This window comes from Mesoplodon bidens (genome assembly GCF_964165515.1).
Source record: "Mesoplodon bidens genome assembly, chromosome: 10".
Taxonomy (NCBI): Eukaryota; Metazoa; Chordata; class Mammalia; order Artiodactyla; family Ziphiidae; genus Mesoplodon; species Mesoplodon bidens.
The window spans coordinates 74,808,730-74,821,563 of record NC_138172.1 but is presented as its reverse complement, the minus strand read 5'-3'; the positions used below and the strand labels follow the sequence as shown (position 1 = coordinate 74,821,563).

At 39.3% G+C, this 12,834-nt stretch overlaps 1 protein-coding gene across 3 annotated transcripts in view; it reads right to left on the bottom strand.

Moving 5' to 3' along the window:
- Positions 1–12,834, bottom strand: part of POLH (DNA polymerase eta) — a 30,957-nt gene that overhangs the window by 11,501 nt on the left and 6,622 nt on the right. For all 3 annotated transcript variants that reach the window (XM_081245834.1, XM_081245833.1, XM_081245835.1), the window contains one exon: positions 242–411. In XM_081245834.1, coding sequence (XP_081101960.1) covers positions 242–411 — 170 coding nt within the window. The remainder of the gene's footprint in view (positions 1–241; positions 412–12,834) is intronic.

Here is a 12,834-nt window from a genome sequence, read left to right as displayed (position 1 = left end):
TGCAATGTCAATTCCCACGTTAAAGAATTACTTAGGTTTTTATTTGGTCTTCACCGTGAAGTTTAAGTAGAAACCCATTTCAAAGTATATGTGTAATGATTTAAATGCCCCACTCATATCTATCCTGGCTGTTTGTTTTTTGTTTTGTTCTTCTTCTTCTTCTTTTTTTTTTGTTTCTATGCCTGCTGTGTTTAACTACAGATATCTGTGTTTCTCTTTGAAATCTACTATTAGCCTTCACCTTATTGTGTGAAATCCCGGCTGAACACTGAAAACCAGTCTGCCTCTCTATGGCTGCTCTCATTTCCTCCACGATCACTGCTCCCACAGTGAGCTGTAGGTCTGGAGAGGTGGTGTTATCAGTCTGAAGAGAATCAAGCCATTGCAATAAGCCTTGTTTTCGCATTTCCTCTGAAAAAGTTGAGAGGTAACAGTTAGACTTCTTTTTTTAAAAATCGGGGTTTTATTTGTGTTATCTAATGCAGAAATGCTTAGATTTCAGGTACTTTACATATGTAGGTTTTCACCAAAAATGGCAGCCATTTTAGAAGACTATTCAGTATCACAACAGAGATCAATTTCTCCTTCATACCAATTCTAGCAGCCTCATCTCCCAGCATAGGCTGAACCTTATAAGCTCTAATAAGCAACAAATATTTTGTATTGTCTTTCATGAGTAATAATTTAAAAGTACATCTGTTTTCTCTCTCCAGTTTTTGAACTTTCTTCTTCCAACTTCCCTTGAACATCACCAAGAATTCTATTAAGTTACTCAATTAGAAAATATTCAGAATTATCGCACACTTCAGTATAAACTTAAGTTAGCATTTATGTATTTTTAGAGACTGGTTCCAGTTGAATAGCTTAAGTCCAATCAGAGGCACTAGAAGATTTATTCTCTTGACAAACTATTTAAATTAGAAGTAGCTTTGTACCTTAGGGCTTTGAAAATACCTTACTATCCAATTTAGAACTAGTCACAGTTTTGAAAAACATTTAAAAAGTATTATATAACAAGGAAGTTAGGAAATATACACATGCTGTTTTAAAGAGGCTGTAATGAGGTATGAACAAGGCAAGAAAATTCAAAATATCTTGGAGAGGTAGAGTGAAGGGTCACATATATGGAGAAGAGGAGGAAGATGAGCACATAGAAGGAAGTATTTTCCAGCTATTAAGGACTGCTGTTTCTCTCCTTTGCTGGTCTACCTCCCTCCTCTAACACCGTAACTGCAGATTCAGAGCAACGTTCTCCTCTTCTCTGTATATACGGTTTTTCTCTTGGTGAACTGGTACTGGCTTATGTTTCAATTTGCTTATGCTAAGTACATGCAAATCTTAATCTCTATCCCCAAACTCTTAACTTTAATCCCTTATTTCTACCTCCCTACAGAAAAAGTCTTCTTGAATTTTTCATTACAGTATCAAACAAAATACTACTAAAGTCAACCTTTATTATATCTTCCTCCCCAAAGGTTCTCTTTCCCAAACAACTCCCTATTTCTCTTAAAGGTTTAAAATCTAATATTGGCTTCTTCTTTTTTTTTAAATTTAATTAATTAATTAATTTTTATTTTTGGCTGCCTTGGGTCTTCGTTGCTGCACACGGTCTTTCTCTAGTTACAGCAAGCGGGTGCTACTCTTCGTTGAGGTGCGCAGCCTTCTCATTGCAGTGGCTTCTCTTGTTGCAGAGCGCGGGCTCTAGTAGTTGCAGTACACGGGCTTAGTTGCTCCTTGGCATGTGGGATCTTCATGGACCAGGGCTCGAACCCATGTCCCCTCTGATGGCAGGAGGATTCTTAACCACTGCACCACCAGGTAAGTCCCTTGGCTTCTTTTCTTTTATTCCCCTTTATTATAGTTACTTAGTTACCAAAGCCCAGTTCAAAATATTTCACATATCCATTGCAACCCACCGTATTTTATTCAGCTTTTCATCATTCTTGCCTAGGCCACCTCAAACTTCTTTGTTTGTGGTTTTTGTTTGTTTGTTTTTGGCTGCACCGTGCAGCATGTGGGATCTTAGTTCCCAGACCAGGATCAAACCCGTGCCCCCAGCAGTGGAAGCACAAAATCTTAACCACTGGACCACCAGGGAAGTCCCCATACATTTATAGTTAACTCTTGAAAATCAGGTAGTGTTAAGTCTTCCAACTTAGTTCTTTTTCAAAATTGTTTTGCTATTCCACATCCTTTGCATTTCCATACAAATTTTAGAATCAGTTTATCAATTTCTATAAAATCCTGCTGGGATTTTGGAGGGAATGCAATGAATCTGTAGGTCAATTTGGGGAGATTTGAACTCTAATATTATTTAGTCTTTCAATCCATGAGCATGGTCTCTTCATTGATTTCATCTTTGTCAGTGATGTTTTGTAGTTTTCACTGAACTAGTTTTTCCACATATATTGTTAAATATATCTCTAATAATTTTATGGTTTTAATGCTATTGCTTTTTAAATTTCAACTTCCCATTTTAAATTTTTTTTTTTTTTTTTTTTTTTTTTTTTAAAAAGGGCCTTGGTAGCTTTATTTCAGTCTTATTTTCCCTAGTAGCCCCAGCCCGGAGATATCGTGGAGCCGTTCATCAAATGGTCCCGAGCCTGCAGACCTTCCTTCACAGCTCAGTTTAGAGCTTTCATCTTAATAAAGCTATAGGACAGGAGCCTTTTCCTGTCCAAGGGCTACCTTATTTATTTATTTATTTTTTTGCGGTACGCAGGCCTCTCACTGTTGTGGCCTCTCCCGTTGCAGAGCACAGGCTCCGGACGCGCAGGCTCAGCGGCCATGGCTCACGGGCCCAACCGCTCCGCGGCATGTGGGATCTTCCCGGACCGGGGCACGAACCCGTGTCCCCTGCATCCGCAGGCGGACTCTCAACCACTGCGCCACCAGGGAAGCCCCCATTTTAAATTTTAATATATAGAAATACAATCAATTTTTGCATATTGACTTTGTCCCCTGCAACCTTGCTAATCTCACTTATTCTAGGTTCTTTTTTGGGGGGGGTAGTAGATTCCCTAGGATTTTCTATAAACATGGGCATGTCACCTGCATTTGACTAGAACTGTTGTAAGAGTGAGCACTGGTAATTTGTGCAAAAACTTCGGGATTAAACTGATAAACCTCTAGCTATGGCTCACAACTCTAGGGACCATAACCTCAAAAGAGAAGTCCCTATACGGGTGTACCTTCCTCTGTGCTATGAGCTGATTAGTGCCTTCCAAGCTCCCTCTGGTTGTTGGCAGAATTTATCATCCTGGTGGCAAAGTGGTTTAGAATCCGCCTGCCAATGCAGGGGACGTGGGTTCGATCCCTGGTCCGGGAAGATCCCACATGCCACGGAGCAACTAAGTCTGTGTGCTACAGCTACTGAGCCTGCGCTCTAGAGCTGGCGAGCCACAACTACTGAGCCCACAAGCCACAACTACTGAGCCCGTGAGCCACAACAACTACCGAGCCCATGCCCCTTGAGCCCGTGCTACACAGCAAGAGAAGCCACTGCAATGAGAAGCCCGTGCACAGCAACAAAGAGTAGACCCCACTCGCCGCATCTAGAGAAAGCCCATGCACAGCAACGAAGACCCAACACAGCCAAAAATAAATTAATTAAAATAAATTAAAATAAAAAATTTATCATCTTGTGGCTGTAGGATTGAGGTCCCCATTTTCTTTCTGGCTGTCAGCAGAGGGCAGCTCTCAGAGCATAGCCATGGGGGCTTCTCCAAAGGCCCTCTTACAATCTGGCAGCTTACTTTGTCAAAGCCTGCAAGGAGTCTAGCCAACTCTTACAGCTCTCAACTTTGGCAGTTGATTTATTTATTTTTTTAATTTTTAATTTTATTTTTATTATTATTATCATTATCATCTTGTTTTTTGGCTGCTCCGGGTGGTACGCGGGGATCTTAGTTCCCTGACCGGGGATCAAATTCATGCCCCCTGCAGTGGAAGTGCGGAGTCTTAACCACAGGACCTCCAGGGAAATCCCTGACAGTTGATTTATATTTTTTTATACCACTACACAACTGTTTCTTATTATATGCATTCACATGTTCAATACTTGCTTAGAAATAAATGAATTAAGAGGAAGCAAACGGAGAACAAATGAGTTCTTTAGCTAACACAAACCAGTTACAAAATGGCCCCGAAGGGTAAGTTTTCACTCTGGCAATTTTTGAGTATTATTTTTAATTAATATTACTACTTAAACTTTCCACACACATAACTATTTCAGAAACAGAAAAAACAAAGTTGCAAATGCAGCATGGCTGAGTAGGACCCATTAAGAGGCACCATGGTAAAGTTGAATGGGAACTTCAGTATAAAAACATCACAAATACCTCGACTCTTTTTCCTAGCTTTGAAATACGTCACATCCACGGAAAACAATTTCTGGGAGGGTATTTGCACTTAGATCAGCTAATTTCTGTTATGAGGTGTTTTTTTTTTTTATTACACACGTCATATGAAGACTCAGGAGTATGATATATCATCATAAATCATTTCCTAGACATTGTACTGTTCTGAGCACTCTAAATAATAAGATGATATCACTGCATCTCGAAGCTTAATATTTAAACTAGACACAATAAAGCAACTTCTTCCTTCATATATGAATACCTTTTATTTCCTCATACAGAAATAAGATTTCTTTAAAACACTGGCATTTTACATAAAAACGTAAGAAAGATAGGTATAGAAGAGGAGCATGTCCATTTGAAGTAACATTTGACCACCAACAAAGGTATGTACCATCATCTTCACCAGAGAGCTCTTCAACAATGAGTTGTCCTCCAAAACCAATGTAACGTGTAATAATATTTCTTATTCTGAGGTATGTAGGTTTCAGTGGGTCTGTGAATCTCCTGAAAACTACATGGAAAACTGTCTTACATGTAGATTTTTCTGAGGCAAGCAAGGGTTCACAGCTTTCAACAGATTTTCAAAAGGGCATATAGCCTTCAAAAAAACCCTTAAACAGCAAATAATTTAAAGTACTATAAAACCAAACACAACCACACAAAATCTATGGGATACAGCAAAAGCAGTCCTAAGAGCGAAGTTCATAGAGATATAGGCCTTCCTCAAAAAAACAAGAAAAATCTCAGGGACTTCCCTGGCGGTCCAGTGGTTAAGATTCTACGCTTCCACTGCAGGGGGTGTGGCTTCAATCCCTGGTTGGGAACTAAGATTCCACATACTGTGCGGTGCAGCCAAAAAAAAAAAAAAAAAACCAAAGAAAAACCCAGAAAAATCTCAAATAAACAATCTAACCTACTACCTATGAGAATTAGAAAAAGAAGAACAAACAAAACCTAAAGTCAGCAGAAGGAAGGAAATAATAAAGTATTATGAAACCAATTCCAAATGTTTATTTTAAAAAATTAGCTACACAGTAAAATGTAGTACACAAAGCTAAGCACCCCCACAAAAAAAAAAAGAAAGAAAGAAAAAAAAACAATAACAGGACTTCCTTGGTGGTGCAGTGGTTAAGAATCTGCCTGCCAATGCAGGGGACACGGGTTCAAGCCCTAGTCTGGGAAGATCCCACATGCCACGGAGCAACTAAGCCTGCGACCCACAACTGCTGAAGCCCACGCACCCTAGAGCCCGTGCGCTGCAACCACTGAGCGCATGCGCCACAACTGCTGAAGCCTGCAGGCTCTAGGGCCCGCATGCCACAACTACTGAGCCCGCGTGCTGCAACTACTGAAGCCCATGTGCCTAGAGCCTGTGCTCCACAAGGGGAACCACTGCATTGAGAAGCCCACGCACCGCAACGAAGAGTAGCCCCTACTTGCCACAACTAGAGAACGCCTGCGCACAGAAACAAAGACCCAATGCAGTCAAAAATAATCAATAGATTTGCCTTTAAAAACAACAACCCCCCCAAAACCCAACAACAACAAAAACAAAAACACAACACGAAAACCAAAACCAAAAACCCCTTCCTTACTCTGATCCCAGAATAATGATAATAAACCAATAAAGGCAAATGTACCATAACTTTGCCTCCTTTAAGTGGCACATTACATTGTCCATTGTATTCTCCCTAAAGAACTAAAAGATCTGCAGCCTCCACCTTGATAAACTCAGCTATCAGAATCAGAGAATAAAATAATTCCTCAACGGTCCTTCCCATAAGCTTCCCTGGGTAGTTCCAACTCTACCCTTCAATACAACATATTAAAAGGCATCATACAACTGTTGACAGCAAAACTAAACTTTAATATCTTACATCTTACTTTAAAACATGGAACCCATGGAAAATTCACCACTGTAACTAGAAATAAGCTAAACACTCTTGGAGCTTTTTCTGAACAAATCTGTATTGTTTCTACAAGTAATAACATATTGCCCTGACAAGTCCCCCAAGAAGTTAACTTGCTAGAGATTTGTATCCTTTTGGTTAATGTCCAACATTCAAAGATTTTCACTAAAAGAGCTCTTCTAAATAAGAATAATGTTGGGATTTCCCTGGTGGCATAATGGTCAAGAATCTGCCTGCCAGTGCAGGGGACACGGGTTCGATCCCCGGTCTGGGAAGATTCCACATGCCGTGGAGCAACTAAGCCCATGTGCCACAACTACTGACCCTGTGCTCTACAGCCCATGTGCCTAGAGCCTGTGCTCCGCAACAAGAGAAGCTACCACAGTGAGAAGCATGCGCACCACAACGAAGAGTAGCCCCCGCTCACCCCAGCTAGACAAAACCCATGCGCAGCAATGAAGACCCAATGTAGTCAAAAGTGAATAAATAAAAAATAAATTAAGTTTAAAAATAAATAAATAAGAATAATGTTACAAAATAAAGCTAAAGTACATGTTACAAATGAAGGGGAGAATAGATACATTGTTTTGAATATAGCCATTATCATAAGTACTAGAAAATGTGTATGAAAAGGTGTTTAAAAGCCTCTAAACGCAGAATCTTTGCTCTGTGAGATTCAGCTGAATTCCACTTTCATAATATTTTGATTAAAAAAAATAAGACCCGGATTAAAAGCAAGTTTTAATTGCCCTAATTTAATTCTAGTCTAAGAAATTTTTTTTTTTTGGCCACACCACGCAGCATGCAGAAATTCCCCGACTAGAGAGTTTCCCCGTGACCCCTGCAGTAGTCTTAACCACTGCACCTCCAGGGAAATCCCTAAGAAAATATTTTTAACCATGAAGTACATTTTATTAAAGCACTTTCATGCAGATTATATCTCAAGTTTTTATCAGCCAGATAAAGTAAACAAAGATAAGCTTACCAAAAAAAAAATCACTTATCATTCTCCTACACATCAATAACCAAGTGGAGAATATAATAGAAAAAACCACAAAATCGTAATGGCAATTTAAAAAAATTAAAGCATCTAGGAACTAACATAATGAATGCACAAGACCTTTGTAGAAAAAAGTAATGCTTTAATAAGGATATTATAATTGGATACTCATGTAATAAAAAAGGAATCTTGATCCCTACCTCACATGCTGCAGACACACACATAATGGATAGTAAATCTAAATGTAAAAGGCAAAACAATAAAGCTTCTAAAATAATATAGGAGAGTTTCTTCATGATCTTGAATAGGTAAAGAAGACCTTAAAAAATACTATCCATAAAGAAAAAAAAGACAAACTGGACCAAATTAAAATTAAGAGCCTCTATTCATCAAAAGCCATCAGTAAGAGAGTAAAAAACAAGGGAATTCCCTGGCGGTCCAATGGTTAGGGCTCCACGCTTCCACTGCAGGGGGCATGGGTTCAATCCCTGGTTGGGGAACTGGAATCCCACATGCCGCACGGCATGGCCAAAAAATTTTTAAAAAGAGAGTGAAAAACAAGCCACAAACCAGAAGATGTTGCAATACATATATTTGATAATGACTCATATCCAGAATACATAAAGAAGTCCTATAGATGAATAAGACAATTAAACCAAAAAAATGGGCAAATACTTAAACAGGCACTTCATGAAAGAAGAATGGTCATCAACTTACAAAAAGGTGCTCAATTTCATTAACACCAGGAACATGCAGACTAAAACCATAATATGATATCACTATACACTCATCAAAATGGCTAAAAAGCAAAAGAGAAAAAAGCAAGTGTTGAAAAAGATGTGGAACAACTAGAACTCTCATATACCGCTAGTGGAATTATAAATCAGTATAACCATTTTGGAAACCTTTTGGTAGTATCTACTAACGCTGAGTACAGGCAAACTAAAGCTGAATACAGACAAACCCCATAACTGAGCACTTCTAGTCATATGCTCAACAGAAATGCATACACTAAAAGATATTTACAAAAATGTTCATAGCAGCACTATTCTTAGTGGTCCCAAACTGGAAGAAACCCAAATATCCATCAACAGTAGAATGGGTAAATTGTGGTATATTCATACAATGGAATACTACAGAAACTCAACTATATACAACAGAATGGATGAATCTCACAAAGACAATGTTGAGTGAATGAAGCCAGACTCAAGTATATACTGCATAATTTCAATTTTATAAAGTTCAAAAATAAGCTAAATAGAAATCAGGGCAGTGGTTATATAGGAGAGGGGGGAGAGGAAGAGATAATGACTGGGAGGGTAGGCAAGGGTGGCTTCTAGAATTCTGACATTTTTTTATCTGGGTGCTGCTTACAGAAGTGGGTTTACTTTGTGAAATCACTCAAGGTGTACACGTACAATTTATATACTTCATGTATATTACATCAATTAAAAGTTTAGATGAGAAAGAAAAAGGAAAACATACTGGATTCTAGATTTCAGAAGAAGCAGAAATATAAATCAAAAATTTTAATTTAAAAAGTCACTAAAGGGGGACTTCCCTGGTGGTCCAGTTGGTAAGACTCCTCACTCCTAATGCAGGGGACCCGGGTTCAATCCCTGGTCAGGGAACTAGATTCCACATGCACGCCGCAACTATGAGTGCATGCCGCAACTAAGTAGTCCACGTGCCGCAACTAAGTAGTCCTCATGCAGCAACTAAGGATCCCATATGCCGCAACTAAACACGGCACAACAAAGATCCCGCGCACTGCAACTAAGACCTGGCGCAGCCTAAATAAATAAATATTTTAAAAAATAAAAGCAACTTTTTCCAAAAAAATTACGTAAAAAAATTTTTTTAATCACTAAAAGGTATGTGGAATCTAAAATATGACACAAATGAACTTATCTATAAAACAGAAACAGACTTACAGACATAGAGAACAGACCTGTGGTTGTCAAGGGCAGGGGGAGACATGGATTGGGAGTTTGGGATTATTAGATACAAACTATTATAATATATAGAATGGATAAACAACAAGGTCCTGCTATATAGCACAGGGAACTATATTCAATATCCTGTGATAAACTATAAAGGAAAACAATATGAAAGGAATTATATATATGTCTTACTGAATCACTTTGCTGTACAGCAGAAATTAACACATTGAAAATCAACTATACTTCAATAAATTTTTAAAAATAAACAAAAATCACTAAAAGGGGCATAAATGAAGACCTAAAAAATTGGTGAAATGTTTATGGATGGGATAACTTAGCATTAAGATAACTATCCTCTCTAAATATGTAAATTTAATGTAACTCCCAGGATTTTTTGAAGAACTAAACTAATGTATTCTAAAACATATATTGAACAATAAAGGTGCATAAATAGCCAAGACAATTTTGAAAAACAAAAGCAGAGGGGAGTCCTTATCAAATATTATGACATACTACAAACTAATAAAAATAATGTGTTTCTGAAGCAGAAGCAGACACTAATGGGACACTACAGAAACAGACCCACTGATATATAAGTTGAGGAAAGAATGGATTATTAATAAATAATTGTTGGGAAAACTGACCCACTATAAGAATAATAACTAAGGTGGCTCCCTACCTTAAATCAAATAAAGGTAAACTCCATATAGCTGAAATACCTAAAAATAAGCTATAACGCAAATAGAAGAAAATGTAGAAAAATGTCTTTAGGAACATCTGGTAGAAATGGATGTCTAAAATGAGATTCAAAATGCACAAACCATAAGGTGAAAAACTGAAGGACTAAAAGAATTTGTTCAACAAAGTACAGCATAAACAAAGTTAATGGATGACAGACTTGGGAAAAGATATTTGAAGAGTCAAAAATAGACAAGGGGGCCTCCCTGGTGGCGCAGTGGTTGAGAGTCCGCCTGCCGATGCAGGGGATACGGGTTCGTGCCCCGGTCTGGGAGGATCCCATATGCCGCGGAGCGGCTGGGCCCGTGGGCCGTGGCCTCTGGGCCTGCGCGTCCGGGGCCTGTGCTCCGCAGCGGGAGGGGCCACAACGGTGAGAGGCCCGCATACCGCAAAAAGAAAAAAAAAAAAAATAGACAAGGGACCAACAACTAGGATACACAAGGAGCTCTTCCAAGAAAAAAAAAAAGGCAGAAATCCAATGGAAAATTGGGTGAAGATTATAAATAAGCAATTCACAAAAGTAGAAACTCAATTGGCTAACAAGTATATAAAGAGAAGCTCAACCTCAATTAGTAAAGAGAAGTATAAATTAAAACAAACCCCAAAACATAAAATACCCCTTTATAGCCATCACATTGGCAGGTACTTAAAATATTAGATAATACCAATTGCTGGTGAGGATATGGAGGAAACAGGAATTCTTGTGTACTGTCAGAGGTAGGGCAAATTGTTACAGTTATTCTGGGGAGCAATTTGGCAGTATTTAGTGAAACTAAGTGTATGTGTATACCCTATAATCTAGCAGTCCACTCCTGAAAATACTTCCCAGAGAAACCCTTGCATATGTCCAAAAGAAGATTAATGAGGACATTCATCATATAAACAGAAGGACGTGAGAAGCAACCAATGAGCTCATCAGTAGGAGAAGGGTCTGTAAACATGGTAGATCCATACCACGGATTATGCTGCAATTAAAAGCAATCAATTACACATAAATACAGCTACATGAATAGATGTATAAAATCAGCAATGAAAGAAAATTAAGAAAAAGAATGAGACCTATAATAACAGTACTATCATGTAATTAAAAAGCACAATTTTTTTTCAACATTGTTTCACAGCAAATTAATGCAGTTTATACTCAACTGCATCTTTTTTTTTTATTGGAGTATAGTTAATTTACAATGTTGTGTTAGTTTCAGGTGTACAGCAAAGTGAATCAGTCACACATATACATATATCCACTCTCTTTTTTTTAGATTCTTTTCCCATATAGGTCATTACAGAGTATTGAGTAGAGTTCCCTGTGCTATACAACAGGTTCTTATTAGTTATCTATTTCATATATAGTAGTGTGTATATGTCAGTCCCAATCTCCCAATTTATCCCTCCCCCACCACCTTTATCCCCTGGTAACCATAAGTTTGTTTTCTACATCCGTGACGCTACTTCTGTTTTGTACATAAGTTCATTTGTACCTTTTTTTTTTTTAGATTCCACATATAAGCGATATCATGTTTGTCTTTCTGTGTCTGAATTACTTCACACAGTATGACAATCTCTAGGTTCATCCATGTTGCTGCAAATGGCATTATTTTGTTCTTTTTTATGGCTGAGTTATATTCCATTGTATATATGTACCACATCTTCTTTACCCATTCCTCTGTTGATGGACATTTAGGTTGCTTCCATGTCCTGGCTATTGTAAATAGTGCTGCAATGAACACTAGGGTGCATGTGTATATATATATATATATATATATATATATATTTTTTTTTTTTGCGGTACACAGGCCTCTCACTGTTGTGGCCTCTCCCGTTGCGGAGCACAGGCTCTGGACACACAGACTCAGCAGCCATGGCTCACGGGCTCAGCCACTCCGCGGCATGTGGGATCTTCCCGGACCGGGGCACAAACCCGTGTCCCCTGCATCGGCAGGCGGACTCTCAACCACTGCGCCACCAGGGAAGCCCCTGAATGTATATATATATATATTTTTTTTTTTGCGGTATGCGGGCCTCTCACTGTTGGGGCCTCTCCCGTTGCGGAGCACAGGCCCCAGACGCGCAGGCAGAGCGGCCATGGCTCACGGGCCCAGCCGCTCCGCGGCATGTGGGATCTTCCTGGACCGGGGCACGAACCCGTGTCCCCTGCATCGGCAGGCGGACTCTCAACCACTGTGCCACCAGGGAAGCCCTGAATGTATATTTTTGAATTATGGTTTTCTCTGGGTATATGCCCAGGAGTGAGATTACTGGGTCATATGGTAGTTCTTTTTTTTTTTTTAGTAACTTTTTTTTTTAACTTTATTTATTTTTGGCTGTGTTGGGTCTTCATTGCTGCACATGGGCTTTCTCTAGTTGCAACGAGTGGGGACTACTCTTCGTTGTGGTGCACAGCTTCTTACTGTGGTGGCTTCTCTTGTTGTGGAGCATAGGCTCTAGGTGCACAGGCTTCAGTAGTCGCAGCACGCAGGCTCAGTAATTGTGGCTCGTGGGCTCCAGAGCACAGGCTCAGTAGTTGTGGCACACAGGCTTAGTTGCTCCCAGGTATGTGGGATCTTCCCGGACCAGGGATCAAACCTGTGTCCCCTGCATTGGCAGGCGGATTCTCAACCACTGCGCCACCAGGGAAGCCCCGATATGGTAGTTCTATTTTTAGTTTTTTAAGGAACCTACATACTGTTCTCCATAGTGGCTGTACCAATTTACATTCCCACCAACAGTGTAGGAGGGTTCCCTTTTCTCCACACCCTCTCCAGCATTTGTTGTTTGTAGATTTTTTTGATGATGGCCATTCTGACCAGTGTGAGGTGATACCTCATTGTAGTTTTGATTTGCATTTCTCTAATAATTAGTGATGTTGAGCACCTTTTCATGTG